Source organism: Varroa destructor, unplaced genomic scaffold (assembly GCF_002443255.2).
Source record: "Varroa destructor unplaced genomic scaffold, Vdes_3.0 BEIS01000006.1, whole genome shotgun sequence".
Lineage (NCBI taxonomy): Eukaryota > Metazoa > Arthropoda > Arachnida > Mesostigmata > Varroidae > Varroa > Varroa destructor.
Window position 1 is genome coordinate 31,436,312 of NW_019211459.1, and position 21,824 is coordinate 31,458,135.

General features: G+C 40.9%; 1 protein-coding gene and 1 long non-coding RNA gene across 3 annotated transcripts; one reads left to right on the top strand and one right to left on the bottom strand.

The window, feature by feature from the left end:
- Window positions 1-1,607: 1,607 nt before the first annotated feature.
- Window positions 1,608-15,835, bottom strand: LOC147755123 (uncharacterized). The gene is made up of 2 exons (XR_015329596.1): window positions 15,680-15,835; window positions 1,608-3,559 (listed from the first exon to the last, which is right to left on the bottom strand). It is a non-coding gene; the product is annotated as an uncharacterized LOC147755123 (long non-coding RNA).
- On the top strand, window positions 2,202-21,462 carry LOC111253256 (protein CBFA2T1-like). 2 transcript variants are annotated; one of them, XR_002674541.2, is made up of 10 exons: window positions 2,202-2,341; window positions 11,241-11,642; window positions 15,812-16,089; window positions 16,369-16,655; window positions 18,300-18,510; window positions 18,906-19,164; window positions 19,258-19,409; window positions 19,621-19,932; window positions 20,154-20,665; window positions 20,914-21,462. XR_002674541.2 is itself a non-coding variant. In XM_022812402.2 (9 exons), the coding sequence occupies exons 1-9, from the start codon at window positions 2,257-2,259 to the stop codon at window positions 20,163-20,165; spliced, it is 1,998 nt and encodes a 665-aa protein (XP_022668137.1). In that variant the 5' UTR covers window positions 2,202-2,256; the 3' UTR covers window positions 20,166-21,462. The 2 variants fall into 2 exon arrangements, 1 of the variants encoding a protein (XP_022668137.1); XM_022812402.2 differs by having other exon boundaries at window positions 20,154-21,462.
- The last annotated feature ends 362 nt before the right edge of the window (window positions 21,463-21,824 follow it).

Sequence of the window (21,824 nt, forward strand, 5' to 3'; positions counted from 1 at the left end):
TAGAATTGTGTTTATTTGACAAAGGTCATAGCAACAACATACGTATAAGTGATCATTTGTATTGCTGATACAACCATAACGAACCAATCATAACTTCAGCCTTTCCCGTGACTGTTTGAATGGAACGTGGCCGAATAGTTAAACTTAAAACGAGGGCTGCGGCTGCTCGCTTAAAGTAACGTTAATACGTTAAGCAAACTGGAACCCTTTTCACTCAGACCTAATGACGAGGTAATCGCCAGATTTGCTCTGTTCATTTCGAAGCGCTCCGAAACAATCTCTTTTGTATATATATATATATATATATATATATATATATAGAACCGTGTCATGGTTACATTAGTAAAGAAGCTAGAACATAGATTTTCAAGTGGCGTTTGCAGGAATTCTACTACCAGGTTAAAAACTGTGTGAATTTATAAATATTAGACACGCTTGTTCTGCTCCTATCGACATAAGTAACAGTGCCTGTTAGAGTTTATATGTGTGTTAAAAATAACGAAGGTTTATCGTATATGGACGTGTGCGCTTTGTATGTCGTCTATAGTGCATACGTTGATATTTTACAGACCTATAGCACGGCACGAAATAATCTGCCAGTTGTACTCAAGTAAGGGGTCTAGTACTTGGTAAGCCATTGTTTTAAAAGTAGAGCGTATTAAATACCAGTATAGTTCCCTTTCAAGCATAAACATTTTCAAGTAAATGCAAGAAACTAATAGAAACTGCTTAGAGATATACTCAAATAATTTGACTGCTTTAATTTACCGTTACACGGGATGCAAGACACGTATAGTAACAATATTAAAGTTCTGATAACAAGAAGTTCTGCAAAGTGATGGAATGAATCTGTGTCTCCTGATCTAAGCAATGCCCGAGTAGTCCCGAGCCTAAAATGATCCCAGCGGCCAATTCTTACATCATAAAGGAATCAGCGATGAGAAACTTCACGTTGCAGAGAAACGTTTCGACTGTATATTTATTGAATGTCTTTAGAACTGAACCAATATTACAGTTTTTTGGCCTTCGAAACAGCTTTAACTACCATCGATGATCAGATACAAAACTGACTAACTTATAAGAAGGCAGTGTTCGACAAAACCCATAAAGAAAAATGAAAAAAGAAAACTAGAAACCGCGTACGTATAGAGAATCTAAAAGGTTACAATAGCTCATGCAGATAATTAGTAAGCTCTGGAAAATTTTGAGAAGTACAGGTGGGGGTTAAACGAATGGAACACTTTAGGTTATTGGTGACCTCTAGGAAAAATCGCAAGGCGTTCAAAGATCCCTGTAGTTATCGCAAGGGTATTTGTACACGCCATATAATATCACAGGGCACTGTAGGGAGTCGGTAGGACACGGGAAAATATTTTGAGATACCTCTGTAGGAACTAACCGGAAGCTGCCAGAAATAAGCAACGAAGTTTCCGCATCTTAAGCAGCTGCGCCTAACAGCGTCGTCTTCCAATGGTACATGATCAACAAATGAATCACGAACGCAATTTTGCCTGGCTGTATTTGCGGACGAGGGTACGAAAAAAATTATGGAAATGGATACGTTTGGAGCATCAATTATTAACTGACCAGTTAGTTACACAGTTAGATACAATACGACGTAAAATTTATTAAGGTATACATATACTCCCAACAGCCTCAGTTTAATGTTCTGGCTAGTGGCTCTTGGGAGCAGTTCTGATATTGTTTAGCATTGAACCTTTTCGAATGTTGGATAATGCCGCCGTTCTTGATTCCTGATGACGCCTGAGTGCGCACATTGCAACAGTGACTTCAATCGAAGCTTTCTATCCATCCGCTAGCCCTGTTCTATCCGAAAAAAGCACCTAGCATGGTCCAGGGGGGTGGTGCCTATATCTGTGGCTTTCTAGTTTGCTGCAGAGTGTTGTTCTCCCCACATGAGAGAGGGTTCAAGGGAAAGGGATCAGCTGAGGGTCCCTTTCCCTACAATAGCCTCGAAACTGAGTAGGGCTTATCAACGAAGTGCACTCGCGTCCTGGCTGTGTTCGATAGTGGCTGGAAGCGAGACTAGAGCTTGAGCTCCCTCATTCAGGCACTTTTTTCGAACCGCTCTCCTCGGTCGCGCGCTTATTCTATACATACATATATATATATAATAATCCTATCCTTTGGACTTGTTCTCGTAAGTGAATCGATTCTAGTTCCTACAAAGTGTACCTTGGCTTTTCGTCGTGCTACCAATGGACTTGCTCTTGATATAGAGGTGCACGTGTTAGAATGATCTCGAGCGAACTTCCGAAAGGCTCATCGTCCACGTCAGCTGCTAACCTTCAATACTTCAGGATACTCAAATCGTGGGCCGGTAAGTAGATACTTTTGCGTTGTTGATACACACAGACACTCAGCTCTGGCAGACGGATGATTAATTTACCGATTTCTAAAGAGCTACTTTCTTGTAACTGATAGGCAATTCTCACTACTTTGGAAAGACGCAAGTAAAACTCAAGCGGTAAAATAATATTGTATAATTGATATGCTACAATAGTTATGCTGAGCATTACGATTCGTTTTGGCCAAAAAAGGCCGTAGATGCCGATCAATCGCCAGTGCCACTACCTACTAAGGGGTCACGTGGTTGAGGCGCGATGCTTTACTTGCTGACGCGTTAAGTTTCGGCACGGACAAACAGATGCCAAAAGCTCTGAGCGTATCTGCGCCTTTTTCTGGAAGAGTTGGGCAATTGACATCGAGAAAGCTGCACTGACAGTTATACCTCAAGCACCCTAGAGAAAATCGAATAATCTTTTTTATTCGATTGTGACCGGCTATATAAATGAATCAGGGTATTCAAGGGTTTAATCGTTTGTCAGACGATGGTTCTTAAATTCAAAGTATGTCTGATATATCCTTACGACGACGGTAAAAAATCTAGCTACCGCGCGATTCAGTCCATCATACTGGGCCAAAGTAAATATAATATGATATTAAGGAGTAGCAAAAGTTTCTTTCGACAGATACGAAAGTACTAAACAGTATCGTATCTGCTACACGGAGACGCTGTAAGTTGAAATCTTTCTAGATCCATGGAATCGGTGTATGGGCGGCTTTTGAGACTATGTATTTCCGTTATTCTTCTACATCAGTTGTCTATCTTAATGTCTAGATTATTAGTATAAATATCCTTTTATTGGCACATATGCGGCTCGCTGTAGTCGACAAATTGACCCCGTAGATTTGGTATACAAGTACTGTATTCCAGTTGGCCCCACTTAAATGTAGTTCAACAAAGCTGCAAGAATGTCAACTTCCTTTGGCAAAACGACATGATAGCTGAAATATGGTCGAACTTAAATACCCAAAAAAATGAGTAACTAGGGTTTATCTTAAACATTTGACATGTAGGTGAGACCATGACGGCGCGTGCTAGTCGCATATTATCTATATGTGTTGGCGTAATCAATAAAGTTCAGAGTCTTATGTCCGGTACCGCCGCTGAGCATTGCTTCAGATGGCTGGCGTCTAGCTTGAAACGAAATTCGTCTGCTCCTGGTTTTCGAATCCGGATCATCGCTGAGGTTTCCTTAAACCGACAAAAGAGTTAGCAGATTTTTATCGCTCACTTAACGGGAATTTTGGAACTGACTTCGGTGGATTACGTGGAATAGACATCTATCATATATTCAGTGAAAAAGAATATATATATTCTTTGCCATTGCGCCTAAATTGAGAATTTTTAATGCTATGTTTTCTAGACTGTATCTAAATAGAAGTTCCAAGAATGCAGGGCCTTAAGCCGACTCAAAGGCTCAAAAGTCCCAGAAACACTAAAATTTACAAAGAAAATTCGATTCGCAGTCAATATTCTCCTATTTAAAACGACCGCTAATATTTGTATCGAAAAAAATTAGGTGTATCAAAATATAGATTTTTCAGTTTCCTACCTCTGTAAACCTCACTAAAAATTTTCCGGTTCGCCTCATGAAGGTTTCCTCGGACTTTTAAGAAGTTGCATGAAAGCTGCCGATAATAAAGCCAGTTGATTTCGAACAAAAAAAAATTCAAGCTCTAGTGCCCCCAGTAAAATTCAAAACTTGTCCGACACGAAAAGAGTCTGTATGTCTTATATACAGTATATATATATATATATATGTCTTGGCTCAAATTCCGGAAACGACGCACTGTTTTTAGCTATAGTAGGTTGGTCACTCTAGTACTCTCTAGTCACTAGTAGGCTGGCTTTTAACGGTACAGTGGCTATACCTTTAAAAAAATAAAGGTTCAATTAAATCAAAATGTGTACATCTTTCGGGGACAATCTGTACATATACGGTGTGGCCTTTCACTGCGAATAACCTTTGGCCGGTTATTTGCTCTAGCGGGCATACGCTCATCTGCTACTTTTGTGTACCAAAAAAAAACTCAAGGCCTTCGAGACTAAAACAGCAAGTTCGTTGTGATGAAAAAGCACCGCGTCGTCTCCAGAACTTAAACAAAGGTCCACTATTAATCAATCTCTTGGCTATGCGGACCACCTACGAGACGACGAAATCCCTTTATTGTCTAAGGACATTCATTATTGCCGAGTGTCATGCTGCTTGCGAAAAACATCAGGGAAATTTTCGTGAGGCAAACTGGAAGTTTTCCAATAGGGTTTATATTTGAAGGCCTTATATTTTTTGGAGCTTTGGCCTGCTATCAGCCCAAAATTGGACTCAACAAAATCTTGCGTATAGCGTATTTCAGCGATTCTTTAAGGAGTTTACGTCTGCTAATGTTGCTTGAAGCGCAATTACTACTAAAAATTGACTCGCAGATTCAAGAAAGGATATTTCGAAGATGATCGGTTAGGTATATTATTAGGTCACAAATTGAAGCCTCAATTACAGTCAATGATAATTATGATAAATAATCATAATCATCAGAAATTCCATCTATAATAAATGGAAAAAAAATCGTTAAGATATTTTTTTCCTTAGTTACAGTCTCAAAGACAAAGTATAAGGAAAAAAATCCGGACTTGGACACCACGTTCCGTATAACTACAAAATGGTTGTAAAAATAAATACGCCATACCCTTTTAACAGAAAAAGTAATAATAAAAGTAAGTAGTTTTAGTTTTAATTGGTGACTGGTACCAGTTACCGCTAAAATCTGCTTTACTACGCGTTCGTAAGAATTTCGGTAAAGACGCCAAAAGACACGACAGATGATGATAATGACAGATGGTGATGTAAGAGCATATCTTGATGAGAATCTTCCAAACAAATGAGTTGAATGAGGAACTTCCCTAGACTACTATAAAGATAATGCCCATGGAAGAAAATCGATGACACTGGACAATTTAAAATCCTAGATAAAGTTATGAATCAATAGCCTACCAAAGTCAGCACTGCATTGATCAGAACGAGAATAATTTTGAGCATCTGCGAGCTAAGGAAACCATACACGTTTTAGACTTTCCTTGCTGTTCAAACAATCATTTTATATAAATGAGAACAGAAGTTATAATTACATACACCGCGTGTACATACACCTTGTATATATATTTTATGATGTGACGAGGGCAGATGACCCGTGGTAGGGCAACCATTCCCTGAACTTTGAGCTCAAGGGCTTTGTACGAATTATGAGCAGCCATATGATTCATACGTATCGTTCGAACAAAATATCAAGCCGAATTTTTCCCGCAGTCGTAAACGAGGAAACTCAGGTTGCTTTCGACGCTTATGATTAAGTTAGCACAGAAGTTACCTAATCATCGTCAGTTTCACGATACTAACGTACTGAAACGTTCAATTTAAAAAAAATCACTTTGTGGCATACGAAATAATCTCTTTTACTGTCATCTTTTACTGTCTTTCTGATTTCTTCTGCAAATATTAATTAACCATCTTCTCGATAGTCATTTTTACTAAAAGGGTAAATATGCTTTTGTCCCCTTTGCCGTGCAAATACACAGTTATCTGCAAGTCATCGGAGTGATAAAATTGGTTCTAGTTTTACTAATTACCGCTGTAAGTTACTTGCAGTTAGCTCGACTGAATTTTTAAGTACCCTGTACATTGATTACAAAGGACATGTGCATTATACTTTTATTACTCATTTGCGTGACTTAAGTGTTAGAACGAAAGCTATTGCATATTCCCTTAAAATGGAAGTGTTTATATACGATCACATCGAAGGTTTTAAACCGGTAGCTGTCATTTTGCCTCCTGCCAAAACAAACAAAACGCTTTTTTTTTTTTACTATTTTTGTTGGCAAACGTCTTTTTACATAACACATGGTCATAATAACAAGATATAGAACTCCTACTATAGATCCTACCAGAAGGCAAATGTAGAACAGAACTACTGCTGTCCTTTTTCAAAACCTGTGAAAATAGTGTTTCCGACAAAACTCCCTCGGCTGTATAGTGACCTCACATACTCCTATAGGAGGGCTTGCCGTAAGACTCGCCACGCAGTCCGAACTTCGAAAGCTATAAGTTGATAGATGTACGGTGGTTTGAGTTTCTATCAAACATAAATTTCTTAGTTTTTAGGTGGATCTCCTGGCTGCCACTCTAGTATATCTGTGTGTATTCTGTAGAGGAGGGATTATCTGTAGGCATTTGACCCCTATATAAGTGAGATTTAATATGTTGAAATGGCTGCTACGCCAATGAAAATTACGCTAATAACTCGTAACGTATGTACACTCTACTTATTTGACGCATCGCTTGATTTGAACGGACACCCGTTTATGCTTAGCTCGTATGTTAGACACGAAAACCTTAAGACCCTCGATTTGTCGTGCTGTTCTTTTAGTTTGCTGCACACCAGCCACCATAAAATCTGAGCGATGGTAAACACAAAAACAATCCTTGATAGAAACGTTTTCCCCTAAATTAACATCGAATTAGAGCGCTCGTTCCATTACATTAGATCTATCCATCGTAAAGGCTACAGAAGTGGTAAAAGAAGGTACGACATGTGGGAGTGCGTTCGGGTCAGGACGAAGCACCGAACGGGACAAACGAGGGGACATGGTGAGAGCAATGCAGCGTGCGTTCTCACGAAACGGACCTTGGTTCGCCTTCAGCTTGCCCCCGAACGCAGCAACCCTAAAATTGGCCCAACGCAGCGACCCCCACTCCCTATAACCCGTCGGCGCGACTCGCTAGCAAGCAATAGCCAGCTGCTGTTGTTGCCGCCAGCCGGGTTGTTGAAGTTTTGAAGTTGGTGTGCATGTGTGTGTGAGTGGAAGCAGCTGTTGGTACGCAGAGCAGATGGTATAAGTGCCACCGTTCGTCTCAAGCCTTGCCAGCAAGCCAGGCGCCACCTGCCCCGCTGAGCTTGGCAGGCCGCTCCCTCCTTGCGTCTCTTACTTATCCAGCTCAACTTTCATCAGGCCGACTACTACCTCCTTGGTCCGCTTCTCCACCGTTTCGCCTTCGTAATGATTCGCTTTTAAAAGGAACCACCAACTGCGACGCCATACCGTTACCAAGGGACGCGTTTTATATGAGCACGCACGTGTACGCATAGGCTCATACGTTTATGGACAGGCATACAGAGGCGTAGAGTTTACATATGTGTAAATTTCACATAACATGGTGGCAACAGTGTGTTGTTCTGGTATACGCCGAAGGTTAACCCACACATTAATTACGTGTTTAAAAGTTCTGGGTACCCAACAAATCGTTGACTTTCCGACTACTTCTGACAGGGTTTACAGAATTAGCAAAACTTAGAAATGCATTAACTTCATATTGTACTGACGTCCAAAACAAACTTCTGAAGTCAAAACTTAATTGCTTGTAGGAATCGCTTTGCAATTGGCCAAAATATTAAGCTTGCAAATATCTATGCAAGCTTACCACTGTCGCGCGTGTATTATATCATGATTAAAAAAAATCTGGGGAGTAAATTGAGCCTTATACGGCCACGCTTTTCATTATCATTCGGTTACGAGGCCGTGTTCAACCTTTCACTAAACCATGTCTCAGATTATTTTTTTTATCATTATATTACATTGGTAACATGTGTGATGTTAGGCTTCGGAAATTTTTTCAGCATTTTTTAAGTTAGGTCACCCTTTGACCATAAGTAAATAGCTATTTTATGATATCGATCATGCGAAAAAATCAATGATGCGACCTCATATCTAATTGTTTATCTATCTAAACAATGGAAATAACAATTGTCGGACAATGTCAGGCTCATCTGACTTGATCAATTCATTGTATTACCATCTGCTTGGACAGGACATCTTTTACACGTCACCCCCCATTGCCTGTCAATATGAAGCTACAATCATCTGTGTAGCGATGAAGACGATTTTATAAATGTATGTAAGTGAATAATGAAAGAAGTATGGGAAGGCTGATGCATTAAACAGACACCATTGATCAAACGCATCAAACAGGGAGATGCCTCAGTGTACTAATTGCTTTGTCGTCTCAGTGTCCCATTATTTAAAATAAAAAAAAAGCGTCGGCCCTGATGTTTTTAAAACAACAAATTCAAAGAAACAATGTATTCTGTCTGGTCTAATATAATATAATAAGTATACAAAAATAATATAATATACATTGAAACAAGCTTGGCCTTTTAAAGGACATGTGCTTCACGGGATAAGTCATTTAACAGCAAAACTTATATATCTTAAAAAAATTAATTAATTAAATCAAATGAACTTTATTCTAAATTGACTTTGTTATGTTAACATTTTATTATACAATTTTATTTGTTCTTTTATACAGTCACGCTTGTTATACAATATAGTGACCGTACGAATTGAGACTCAGCAGTATAATAAACAAGATGCTGTCAAATTAAAATTCTCAGATTTGGCAATGGGTGTTAATTTTAGCGCATTGGCTGTTAAATGGGCTAGGAAAGATATTGGGTTCCGACCTGACACCGCTAGCATTTTCATTAGAATAAAGAAACAAACATTTGTTGCCGTTTTCGGGTAGATGAAGGTTGCTCTCTGATTTCCGAAGGCCTTCGCTATTGGTAGTGAAGCACCGCTTCATTGTAATAATAATAATAATGAAGGATATGATAATTCTGTACGTAGAACTGCTCCTTCTTATAAAAATGTCTATTGTCTGATTCCTAGGAAATCGCAAAAGAGATCAAAGTACATTATATAGGTTTGTATCTACCCTATGTCAGAGTTTGTGTTTTTGTCAAAAATACTAAAATAGATATAAACCATATCCTTCAATAGATAACTCTATCGAAAAACATCAACAAGAAAAAGCTCCTAACGAACCTTGGCTAGAAAGATGGGCCAAAACGATATCCAACTGATACAAATAGTTCAACTTAGTTTTGGTCTACACTGGATGTCTATACTATCAGATATAAAAATATGAAGGAAAAGAAATATTCTACAATAGTTAAATTATCTTGTAGATCAATCCTCAACTACAAGATCTTGTAGTAGAAGAACGTAACATGTTTTGCCTTGTTTCGTAATGGACTTTGTCTTTAGTGACTTTTAGAGTATTGGTTTACATGCCAAAAAGTTTTTAGCCAAAGATCTCCTGAGCTGCTTTGGAAGGGGAAACAAACGTTTGCCATGGTTCAAACTTAAAATAAGAACTTCAATGGACAGTGACCCACTATTCGAGCACTTATTGTAGCCCAGCCAGTCTACGTAAACTGCAATAATTATATCTCATTCTTGTCACCTACCATGACACATTTATTGTCAAGGATAAATATTAAAGGATAGCAGCTTTCAGCGTCATCCTTTTATCGCTTTGAATTGCTGTTGCCTTTCATTCGAACTGTTCAAACGGCACAGCACCAATGAATTACATTGGAACGATTCATTGCTGGGATCTATCGCTCTTTTTTACACCTTTTCGACTGTTAAGCTAAATCTGCTCTCACGGCAATGTCTTAATCGAGATGTAGCATACACAGCGCGCAGTTTACTCGTACGTTACATGAAGATTGGAAGGAAGATCGAACGTCCTTAGGTATCGTCATTTCTTTTCTAGTTTACTTCTATCGTCGTGGCAGTAGCCGTGTGCTCGTAGCCCGATTGGCTTCCCGTACAAACGTCATGTATGGGCCTCGATAAGGCAGCGGGCTACATCATCGTCGTCGTCGTTGCCGCTGCTGCGGCTATCGCCGCTTGCGCGTTTGGTTGATTGGTCGCTAGCTGTTTGTCTGCCAGTTCGGTTGCCTGCTGAGTGTCGTTAACTTACTTGCCTGGGTTGGGTCAGTTGGTGCACTCGTTGACGGGCGTCTGCAGAAACGGTAGTGCTGCTACTGCTGGTAATGATGGTACTGGCAACGGGGGACCTATATGGCATCCACGGTGTCCGTTTATCCGCCCGCTCTCCCCGTGCGCCCCCGTTTGCTTTTCCCCACCTCATTGCTCTTGTGTACAGAGCTCCCCCTAGTGCCCGGTGTCGTGTACAGCCTGTTCCGTACTCCATACACTCCTGTGCCTAAGCCACGATCTACGGCCAAACCCCACTCACTGTATCCGTATCTCTAACCACCCTGAGCACCAGCTGGAGCCTGCTACTTGCGACCAGGTTGAGCCTAGTGAACAGCCCAGTATAGAATTTAATATCGGAACAGCTGGTACGAGTGTCAGCTGCGTTCCCTCAGCTGCGGAACAGCTGAATGTGTTGGGCAGGCCGATCGGACCGCTTGGGCGGTCGAGAGCCGTTGGCCTGAGCTGCTAGCTTGCCAAAGCTTTGCCTTAGCTCAAACAGCAAGCCGTCGGCTTGGTAAGCACACGTAGTCGACGGCCAGCCAGTGGTGCTGGGTAGGTTTACTAGTAGCAGGAACACAGACGACCAGGCAGCTAGGCAACAAGGCAAACTGGTTCGTTGGGTGGTGCGAAGAACGGCCTGCCTGCTCCAGAGAGGGTGGTTTATTGGTCTGTCGGTGGGCCTGGAGCGTAGGTTGTCGCGTACAACTATATACATTGCCTATCACCTTCCCCCGTTTACAATGCAGCCCCGCACGTTGTGCATTTACGGTACGAGCACTTGCCTTCGCCGAACAGAGCGCCCCACACGCGACGACTCGTCCACCACTGCCGCCGTCTTTAACCCGAGAAAACCTCGATCGTTCGTTCTTCCTTCTTTCTTCGTTGTTTCGGTTCCGCTATGCTCTGAGTGAACCTGTCTCTGAATCTCAGTCTAATATAAGCGTGTGTCTAAGAAGACTAGCGAGCCAGGACTACTGCTAGTCTTCTGCTGTGGATCTGCTAGTCTGCTGTGCTGTGCTGTGTTGGCTTGCAGAGCTGGCGTCGGCAGCCGCAGCTGCTAAGGGACTGGTCTCACCCGAATACAACCACCAGCACCATCACCTCACCCACTACAATCAACGGAGCCCTCCGGAACCCCTCAGGGCGGTACAGCGCCCCCCGGCGGCGGCCGAAGGAAGCACGACAACGAGTGACGGAGATGGCGAACAACGGGAAAACCTTAGTAGGGAACAAGGCAGCTGTAGTAATCTACCGTCGTTTGCACCCACGTCGGAGGATCACACAGCTGCCGCCGTAGCCGCTGCCACTACAACAACAGGGCAACCGCAAAGCAGCGCTGAGGTTGGGGCCACTACCACCGGCTCTTCGCCTCCGACCTCGCCAAGGACTCTGCTTCCTCGAAACAAGACACCCCCAAGAAACGTCCCCATCAAAGGTAACATCAGTAAACATTACCATACTATTCTATATTAGACACAACGGCGGGAGAGGTAAACGATGCAGAGAGAGGGGTGGGGCCGAAAGGGGAAGGTAGTGCCAAGATGAAAAGGAAAAAGGCAGGACTGAGCGAGAGAAAGGAGATTGAGATATACCAAAAAATGGCAGAAAAAATGGAGCACCTACGATTGGTCGTCGGTAGAAGAAGGCACGCACACCCACGCATGCACGCACGCACGGACTCTAACAAGCGGACACAAACTCCATATACACTGTAACATGCAACATATATAGGTATACGCGTGCAACACCCACAATACACATGTGCTGTGAGAAAAAAAAGAGACCACAAATATAGAGTGGACTAATACCGGCAACAATAAATGTAATTTGTCAATGTCTGAGCATGTGCTATTGTCATTCATACACCCTCGAACTCGTGTAGTGTACTTAAAAAAACGAAGTATCCAATGGATTCTTAATAAATATGCAACAATACATTGCGTATAGGGTATAAAACTTATTTCTAGTGCATTAAAATATTTATGGAACAATATATTAAAGTTTTACCCTTTTTAAAGTTAAAAATTAGACCCTTCTCTAAGCAGAAGAATTTTCCTAGGATAAGTGTAGAGTGTGTTTAGAATTCTCGCTGCATTTCGGCTAAATTTACCTAATCATTGGCTTGCTACCTAGTTATACACTACAATGGCTATATCAAGTTGCAAAGACCATACGTCAGACCACAAGTGACCTGCCAAAATTGCCTTATTATAAATTAACGTAATTATAAAAGCACAAAAAAAATTGGGGTCTTATAACTAGATAGCGTGCTGTGACCCTTCGTTTGTTAAATAGCTAATGTGTTTTAAACAAAACTAACTTGACGGCTGCCTGTTAGCTTTCAATTTTATTGAATCCTTTTATTTTAAGTTCTAGTAACGTAAATCGACTTTTATGAGACGAAGTTCTTAAATTTTATCACACGCTTATTACAAATCGATCTGTAGCTATAAGAGTTGTTTAAATATTCACCTCGCGGATATTTCAGCAATTTTAAACCCATAATCCTTTCCTTTTATGTACCGCAGTCATTTTATTGGAGTTCGGTATTTTTTTCTTTTACGGATGCGCCATTAAGGCCATAGTCTTATGAACAGTGGCATACATGACACTCAAAGATAAAACCCCATGAGCGGGGGTTCATGTGTTCGCCCATGAGCAGGGAGATCCAGCTGCGAATATATTGCAATTATTTATTAACACAAACATTCAAACGATTCATGATAGATGCAAACTATTTGCTCTGGTTAGATTTACATAAAGTTCTACTTGCTAGACTGAAGAAATAGCAACAAAATGTAGTTACAGCTTATTTGGGGCTTGGACTTTTAATTCGGTTAATTGTATTTAGTATGAGGGGCTTACTGCTTGCCAAAAAAAAAAAAAACGAAAAACTTGGCTTGAGTTCCTAAAATCTGCTCAGGAGCCTGAAGACGGATGTAAACCGAGGAGAAGCATGAGTCAGACAATTAACGAAAAGATTACTGAATCTTCACGTAGAACTACGACTGTCTTCTCGTGTGGTTTTGTCCCAGACGCATACGGAAGGCCTTTGCATGAAATAGTAAGAAAGCCTTAGACCTGCGATTATTGAACTGGTATTCCCTTTTGCTGTGTTAACACAGTGCCTAAGAATAGGATTACCACTCGATCTGCTATCCTTAATATTTAGTGAATGTAGAATATGATACAGCTTTGACCTACGACGTAGCCTCTTTTGTCAACAGAACCAAGCCTAAATAGTACATACTATACTATACAAAAAAGGAGGTTGCAGGCCCAATGCGTTCTTCTTCAATGCCTTCAACGATTTGTTAGTAATTCTTTTAGAGAGAATTCTACGTGTAGCTCAACCACTGCTCAAGTGTGCCACTAGAATTCGCATAATCTTCTCTGCATTGTAATAGCAGAGACTTAATCAGCAACAGGGGCCTCTAGCAGGAGTTGCTGATTCCAGCCCCTCGAATGACGTACGCATTCTCGACTCGATCCGTCAGCTACGAAACCGTGCAGTGTTTAACAAGCTTATTTAGGCGGGCTTTTTTGAAAATGCTCGCAATTTGCCCGCAGGAGACGGTGTCACTCATTGTGACCGGGAATATGGCAAATCTTAGAGAAGCCGTTGTCACATAATGATCGTATCCTTAATACCATTGGCCCAATAACAAAAACTATATAAATGGAAAGTAATAATTACTATTATACCGTTATTATGCATACATATTGAACCAGTATTACCTTAGAGAGGTAAATATATTACTGCAACTAAACGCAAAAATTTAGAATTCATTGAAAGCTGTTAAAAAACAAATAGGTACATTCTTCCTTCATCATTATAAATAGAAGAATTGTCAGCTACCTCTATATTGTCTTCAGCTTTATACCGCTACATACAAGTATCTTCGATGGTGAACTGATCATAGTGAGACAATTAAGCCAGTTCGTGTGACAATAACAGCGGTAACATGTTTGCTTATTTATTAATTAACTGAACCTAACCTCAAATAATCCTAATAGAAATCAAGAAATTTTTACCTCGTATGGTCTAGCTTGAGTACATCACAAAATTATACGAATTTCAAATTGAAACCGTTACACAAATACAGTGGTGATAGCTTTATTCCTTCAAAATAAAATTTTTAACGAGTAATATCGTTAAACTCCCTAGTGTGTGTGTGTATATATAGAATCTGTGGCAAGGTATACACCGAGAGGAATTTACTACAATAGATCCGTACAAATGATACTCCATTCGACCATCAGAACAAGGATATTTCAGCAGTTACAACAGGCTCTTGTTCCAAGAAAAAACGATAAATACGTCAGATGTGAAGGTCTGTATGGGTAAAATATTCAAAAACACAGAGCAGAAACGTGAACGAAGATCAGGATGATAATGAATGCAATGATCAAATGCCTCTGGCATTCTACTGAATCGATTAGCCGATAGAATTCTCAAAGATGGCCACACCTGCAGCCTGATTGAATAGGTAATCAATGATAGGACTACACGGAGATGTTATTTTTCATGCAACAATTGATAAAAATGGTCGAATGGATCAGCTAGTAATGTTAACCCATTTCAGATCCATATTCTATGATAGAAACACAAAAAAATAATACACTATTTAATCCTAGATATAGCAAGTAGGGTTTGACGCACAGACGTAGCTGTAATAAGGGCAATGTTGACCAATTTAAGGAAAGTTCCGATACGACAGGAGAACACATCCATATGTCCTGATAAGCTTTCTAGCAGCTTGATCAGGGAGGTGTCAAAGGAAATTTTACTGCGGCACCTTGATAGTGTTTAGAAATCGTTTTCGGAATCGAATTGAACAAAAAAATTACGGTTGTTTCGAAGAATATCAACATAAATTAATCAGCAATACTCGGGTGTTTTATCCCTGATCACTAATCAAAATCCGAGTAAGCATCAGAGACTATTCACGCCAAGACACATGAACGTACATAGCAATTAGATAACCTGAGCACAAAAACCTTCCACCGTATTCGTATTTTGCGTTAAGTACAATAGAAAACATGAACACTTCGTCGTTCTGTAAATGCCTGCGGCTGCTCCAGCGAGTTCAAGCCTCAATTGTCCGTCATATATAGACGTTATATTATATCCAGGGATGTACAACAAGCTCTTTCTATCGTATAGGTATATTGTATAGAATACAACAATTTCTTTATATTGACACCTGCTGGACGTGAGAAGCCAAGAAGAAAGCCGGCTTGATAGTAATCTTAGATTTGAATAGCTCGAAATAGTAATTCAAATTGGCCCATAAAAGTTTAGAATGGTTTCAGCCAATAACAATGAGGTAACAAACATCAATAACGGAAACAAACGAATTATAATAAAATATAAATGGTTTAAATAATATCTCATCATGTGAATCGTATTAAAGGTACCTCTGGCCTTTGTCAAACGAAGATTCATTGGAATAGGTATTATTGAGATACCTGTTTGCTTCTATCTTCCCATCTTTATCACGCTGGCGCGAGGGGAAATTAGTGAAGAACACAAGCAGTCGAGCACCATTGAAATGTCACATGACAATAATGTGTTTAGGTCCGAAATTTTCACATTGACAGAACGACCCCGAGCATGCACATCACCTACAACGGCTCATGCGACTTCGTCGAGCGGTGTCGTGTCAGGTGGGTCGCAGGCGATCCCACTACGGCCAGAATCAGCTGACGGTACCAGCCCTGGGACAGCCGCCCCAGCGCCAACTAACCCGAATCGCTCTTCCGTAGGTGTTCGCCAAGTAGCTAAAGTAAAACGTTTCTTGGTCACCCTGCAGCAGTTCGGCAACGACATCTCGCCGGATGTGGGTGATTCGGTCCATCATCTGATCTTTGCCCTTGTTGTAAGTAATTGCCATTTTCTACTACATATGATTCATTCTCTAGTGGGTAGAAAGCAGTATTTCTTAGACTAAATCGATTTTAATGCTAGCAAATCTTACCTGGCTTATTCTGTGTTATTAATTATAGCACACACTTAACAAGTCTGCTTAAGATTAAAATGCATTAAGTGAACGAGTCACAAGGATGTAGCAGAAGACTCTTTTCGGCGCATTCAATTGTACGGCAAGTCTCACGGATTAACGGCAGTCCGTCGCCCTTTTTTCCTCACCTCTTTTCAGGGTGGTAATATAACGGTGGAAGAGTTTCAGGCGCGTGTTCAGGAGGCCACCAGCTACCCCCTGCGACCATTCGTAGTACCTTTCCTTCGGGCTAATCTTCCGTTAATGCAAGCAGAACTGATGGCGCTAGCCCGCGCGGTCAAGCAGAACCCTCAACAGTATCTCCGAGCAAATGAGACATTTCTTCTCGATCCCCTTTGCCAAGCAGGAGAACCGTTTGAAATATTCCATCCGGAAGCGAAAGAAGATAATGCGACAATAGGAGTAAAGCGAGCCCGATACGACATGTGAGTGAGTGAGCAGTAACTAGATAAACTCAGTCCCAGTGCGATTGTCGTGTAGGTACTGTTACACACGGCGTTGGGAAAGAAATAAGAAAAATAGTTGCCGCTTGTTAATAAACTGCATCTAAATAAAGACAGACATTTGTATGAAATTCACGCGGTAGTTGATAGAAAAGTTACTTATGAACGTGCTTATTCGGGGCAAATCGGGCCCCAAACCGCTCCTGGCTGATTCTCAATAATTTTTTTCCAGATTGACTAGAAACTTCTTAATAGTAACTGAGCAAAAGTAACAGTACATTGGTGCGTATAGTCTTGCGCAAAAGGTCCAAATATAAATATCCGCAGCCAGGAGTAAGCCGAGGGTCTTAGGGATCAATAAATGCAAAAGACCATAAAAAACGTTAACAGAAATTAGGCGCTGCAGTCTAAATGGTCAAGCTAATTGTTAATTGACTCTTTACTCTCGAGACATTTCGGTACAAGCAGAAATACCTTGCTACGTCTTTCTGAAGAACCTTCTGGTCCCTTCAATTTAATCTTTATAGTGAATTCTTCGCTTTATTTTATGGAAGTCTGTTCCCGAAACCTCGGAAGCCGCGCCGAGACTAGGTACAATATCCACCCTTGATTTTGTTATAAAGTTCGGTAGGTTCCTTATAAAGAAGCTCATCTTTCGAACACAGTGTCCCTTACGTCTACGCTATAGTGATATGTAGTGGTTTTATTCTGAAAAAACTAGTTTCCTTTGAAAAATAACGTAAGCGTAGGAACACATGCCCGCCAAAACAAACAACCCGCCTAGATTTGTTCAAATATATGCGAACACTATGTGTATGCGAATAGAAAGTACGGTGCATGAAATATCTTCTGTTATATCTAGCTCGTGTGAAAGGTGGCTACTAATCTTCAGAAAGGTGCCTATAAAAGTAATCGTCGCATCGAAAACAATTAACAAAAATTATCTAAAAAACAAAAAAAGGCAAACACATCTTTCAGGTCAGGTTGCCCATTTGCACAGGTAGATAAGTCTTCTAATCAAAACTAATGCCACGCTGATCGCTTACACGATAACGATAAAAAGTGTTATTCTGGCGAAAAATTCAAAAAGTAATATCCATTCATGATATGAAGCAAACCAGGATCAGTTAGGGCTAGTTTGCCCTAATTCCTGTTTAGAGAATTCATTCTTTAATGGAACAATATAGAATTTGAGGACTGCTTGACTGAACTCATCGCCACTGGATAGTTTCAACGTTATTTTGAATGAACGATTATGTGTACAAGTGTAGGCGTTCGCACCTTGGAGTCGCAACTCATAATGGTTTAATAACGATTTGTTATGGAGTACAGAAGCTTCATTTGGCAAACGAATGTGCTTCATGGAGCCGAGTTGAATTATATACATTCCTGGATTCAACCTATTTTCATCGTCGGGATATACAAACTTGTTGGTAAACATGGCATATAATAGTAAAGATAGTAGAGTATATTCCAAAAAAAAAAAACAGCTTTAAATATTCAACAATTAATTCCCCCTTAACAGACTAAGGTAGGAGCCAAACTAACATTACGCCGTTGCTTTATACCACATTATGCTAGTTGATGCTGACCGAACCCCTTTTGTGTTTCTTTTTCGTCTTATAGACGCTCCAAAGAAGATTCGTCAGCCTCCAAACGTATTCGAGTGCCCACAGCATATAGCAGTGCGTACCTAACGCAAGGCTCTTTAAGGTCGTTCGATGCTAGCGATCGACATGAGGTGCTTACTAGAGAACAGCTGTTCCCGAACTTCTCCAGTCAATTTGATCTTCGATGCAACACAGCAATGGAAGATGTTCTTAGGAATATCTACAATGTAAGTGGAAGCGTAACGCTTTTAACAGACATATAAAAACTGACAAGAAATTAAAAATATAATGTTCGTTTTTCATTAGTAGCAGGGCTCCTTAATACATGCTTTTTTGCTAATAGCGATCTCTATCTTTTCAATAAAAAGGCATTGCGCTTAATTGACATGCGTGACCTTGGCTTTGAGGGCTAAAGCTGACGTGTTGACTCTGCTCCTGAGATCTTGTAAGATCAGTCGTTCTGGCTGATTGGAACTTGAAGTGAACGTTTCTAAGGCGTCGGACTTAATCCGGAACAGAACTGACCCGTCAGCCGAGGCTTGACTTGAACACGCGTATACAAGACTGACCGACCTAGGATACCTTTAAGTAACATGAGGTGACTACTGCGTCAATGCTTCAGATGTTGAATTGCATCGTTGGCATGGTGGAAAAGACAAAACGTGCCGTTTGCGCTCTTCAGCGAGGTCAGACATTGATACCTACGGCTACTCTTACTGCTCTTGGGGATGCTCCTCTATGGAGTGGCGAAATGGCTTCAGAAAAAAAGCGGCAAAGGGAGCCATATTCCGACCCGTACGGGCAGGCCTCGATGACAATGTCCTTCAACAGCCCGGCCGGTGAACTCGAAAGCCGAGTGTCGGAAGTACGCAAAAAAGCAGGTAGATGAGCGTAGAAATAAATGGGAATATTGCAGCCTTGTTTAGGTCATAGTCGAAGCAGTAAATAACTCACCCAATCTTTTCCCCTCACAGAGGAGGCAGTTGCCGAGGTTAAGCGTCACGCTGTCCTAGAGCTACAGAGAGCACTGGCCGCTGCTGAGGTACGGACCTCGGAGCTGTTAGCTGCAGAAAGGGCCAAAGTCGATTGCATTCAGTTGCTACCGGATGCCACAGCACCCACAGAGGTCAGATAATTATATTTGTCTATATAATAGGAAGTGTAAAACGGATATCTTATTTTTTTTTTTCTAAAAGAAAGTGTTCCAATTTTCATAAATATTCATTGGTTCGGCTGTAACTTTTTTCGCACTTGTTTCGAGCCCTTTCATTATTTTATCCCTCCTGAGGACACCTAATGCACGAACTCATCCCTTTCTATCTCATCACCGTGTACAGAACTGCTTCAACTGTGGGAGACGCGCTAGCGAAACATGCAGCGGTTGTAGTTGGGCGCGTTACTGCGGAGCCTTCTGCCAGCACAAGGATTGGGAACAACACCATCGAGTCTGTGGAGCGGCGGCAACAGCCTTAAGGAACACAGGTAGTCAACACGTAACAACGCCGCAGACGCCTGTTGCACCTAAGGCCGAACGAGAGCCATCACCATCACCTGTGTCAACACCTGCCGATGAACGAAGCAATAGTGTAACGACGACGCCAATTGAAGAACTATCAACCTCTGCCACCCCCGCTGCCGCCCAATCCAAGGTAATAAAACGGCTGTAGGTAACAAGACAATATAGAGCGGCAGCTTTATCAAATGAAACGCTATTCTGAGTGTATAGCAATTATAGATGGTCTAGCATATCGATGACGATAGAAGGGCCTCGAGACACCAGCACGGTTCCGTAACTTAAATGACTAATGACGAATTCCCTGTCTAGTTTTTTGAAAAAAAGAAAATTTACAATATTTTTTTGACTTTGCAGGAAACTTGTTAAACCGTCCGGATCAGTATATGAACTGACAAATGAAGACTGTACATAAGAAAATGTCTACAGCGGATAAATTGTCTTTGGCGGTATACATAGGTTTCATAGGGAGTGCAATACATAATTACAACCGCAATTGTAACTCTTCGTGTGTCCGCTGCCCGCAGCGTTATGTACCGTGTAAAACTTCATCAACAACGGACTAGAGCTAGTTATCGTATCACAAGAACCTATGTTAAAACATAGACAGAGTAATGAAGGGCAAAAATGCTGCTTTGAGAAATGCAACAATTCCTATAACGAAGTAATTATACTGTAGCAACATTGACAGTAGACAGAAGCCTGTGACTATACGACATATAAAACAGAAAAAGCTAGTTTGAAGCCATATGGTCGTTCCGTCGTTGCCATCATGAGTGATGGTGTAAACATAATCAAAGACGTAAACAGCTCGTATCAACGAAATGTTCAGTGCGAGATTCTATCTGTGAGGAGCAGCAGTTAAAAAGGTAACTTTCTTTACTCATACTAATTGTTTTGTAGTGTCTATGCATCGTTGGGGGAGAGGACGGACTTGGATCAGCAACCCCTGGTTTCAACTGTTTCAACCAGAGGCTCGGGTGACGCTAGCGTTGCGCTGTAAGGCGTAGCACTTGCAAAGTAATACGCTGATATGAGGGTAATGAAATGATTTTCAGTAAGTAATAGGTTACAGTGACTAAAAAATAGCCATGCGTTTTTGCCATTGCTTTCACAGCTAACATGACAGGAAACGGTGTAGGCCCCCAAGTGATGAAGCGGACCATTCGGATCGAAATACGATGGTTTTGATGATGACAAGGTTTGTGATCACGTCCTTGACAAGTTCACGTGGTATGAAATAATGGATTCAAGCCAGATTCGTGAATTGGGCGAACTTCACGCTTTCCATTTCAATACTTTTCCAAAATGTATAGCTTACTGCGTACGACAGAGCGGAAACAGCCAGTGTTTTGGTCCAAAAAACATGATCGACTTTTCTCACCAGTTGAACTGAAAGGAAAATCAGTGTGTATGTAAAATGTATACCATTACTAGGTATACATTTTCGTCAATAATATACTTTCAATTCAAATGCATCGATATAGGACAGCGGTAACTGGCTACATTGGGGGCTCATCTTTTCGTTTGTGACGACGTTATCTGTCGTTCGCTCACGGTCACCTTCGCGTGCGCCATCGTCACATTGTCCGCTACGGAATAAAACGTTCTACACGATTTATAATCGTATTGTGAATAATAAATGACAATTATACGCTAAAATAAACCAGGAGTGATAGTTCTGCTAATAGGAATAGATACCGCTGACACTGCCATAAGTATGTGTTTCTTTGATTACTAAAATTTCTATTATCACTATTGTTATACTTAAGACAAGGAAATCAAACACTGAAGTTAGTACGATATGTTCCGAGTAATCTTAGTAAATTTCACTTATCTGGAAAAATTACATGCAAAACGAATGCATAAAGCCACTAAGAGACAAGGGAACAGTGATAGAAATGTTAAATAGGTACGGTTGCCTAGTTTTTCCTGGGGTGTTTCTACCCCTCAAGCAAATAACACTACACAATTTCCCCACACACACCGGAGCGCTAATTTTTTACTCATATCACACGAATTGTATCG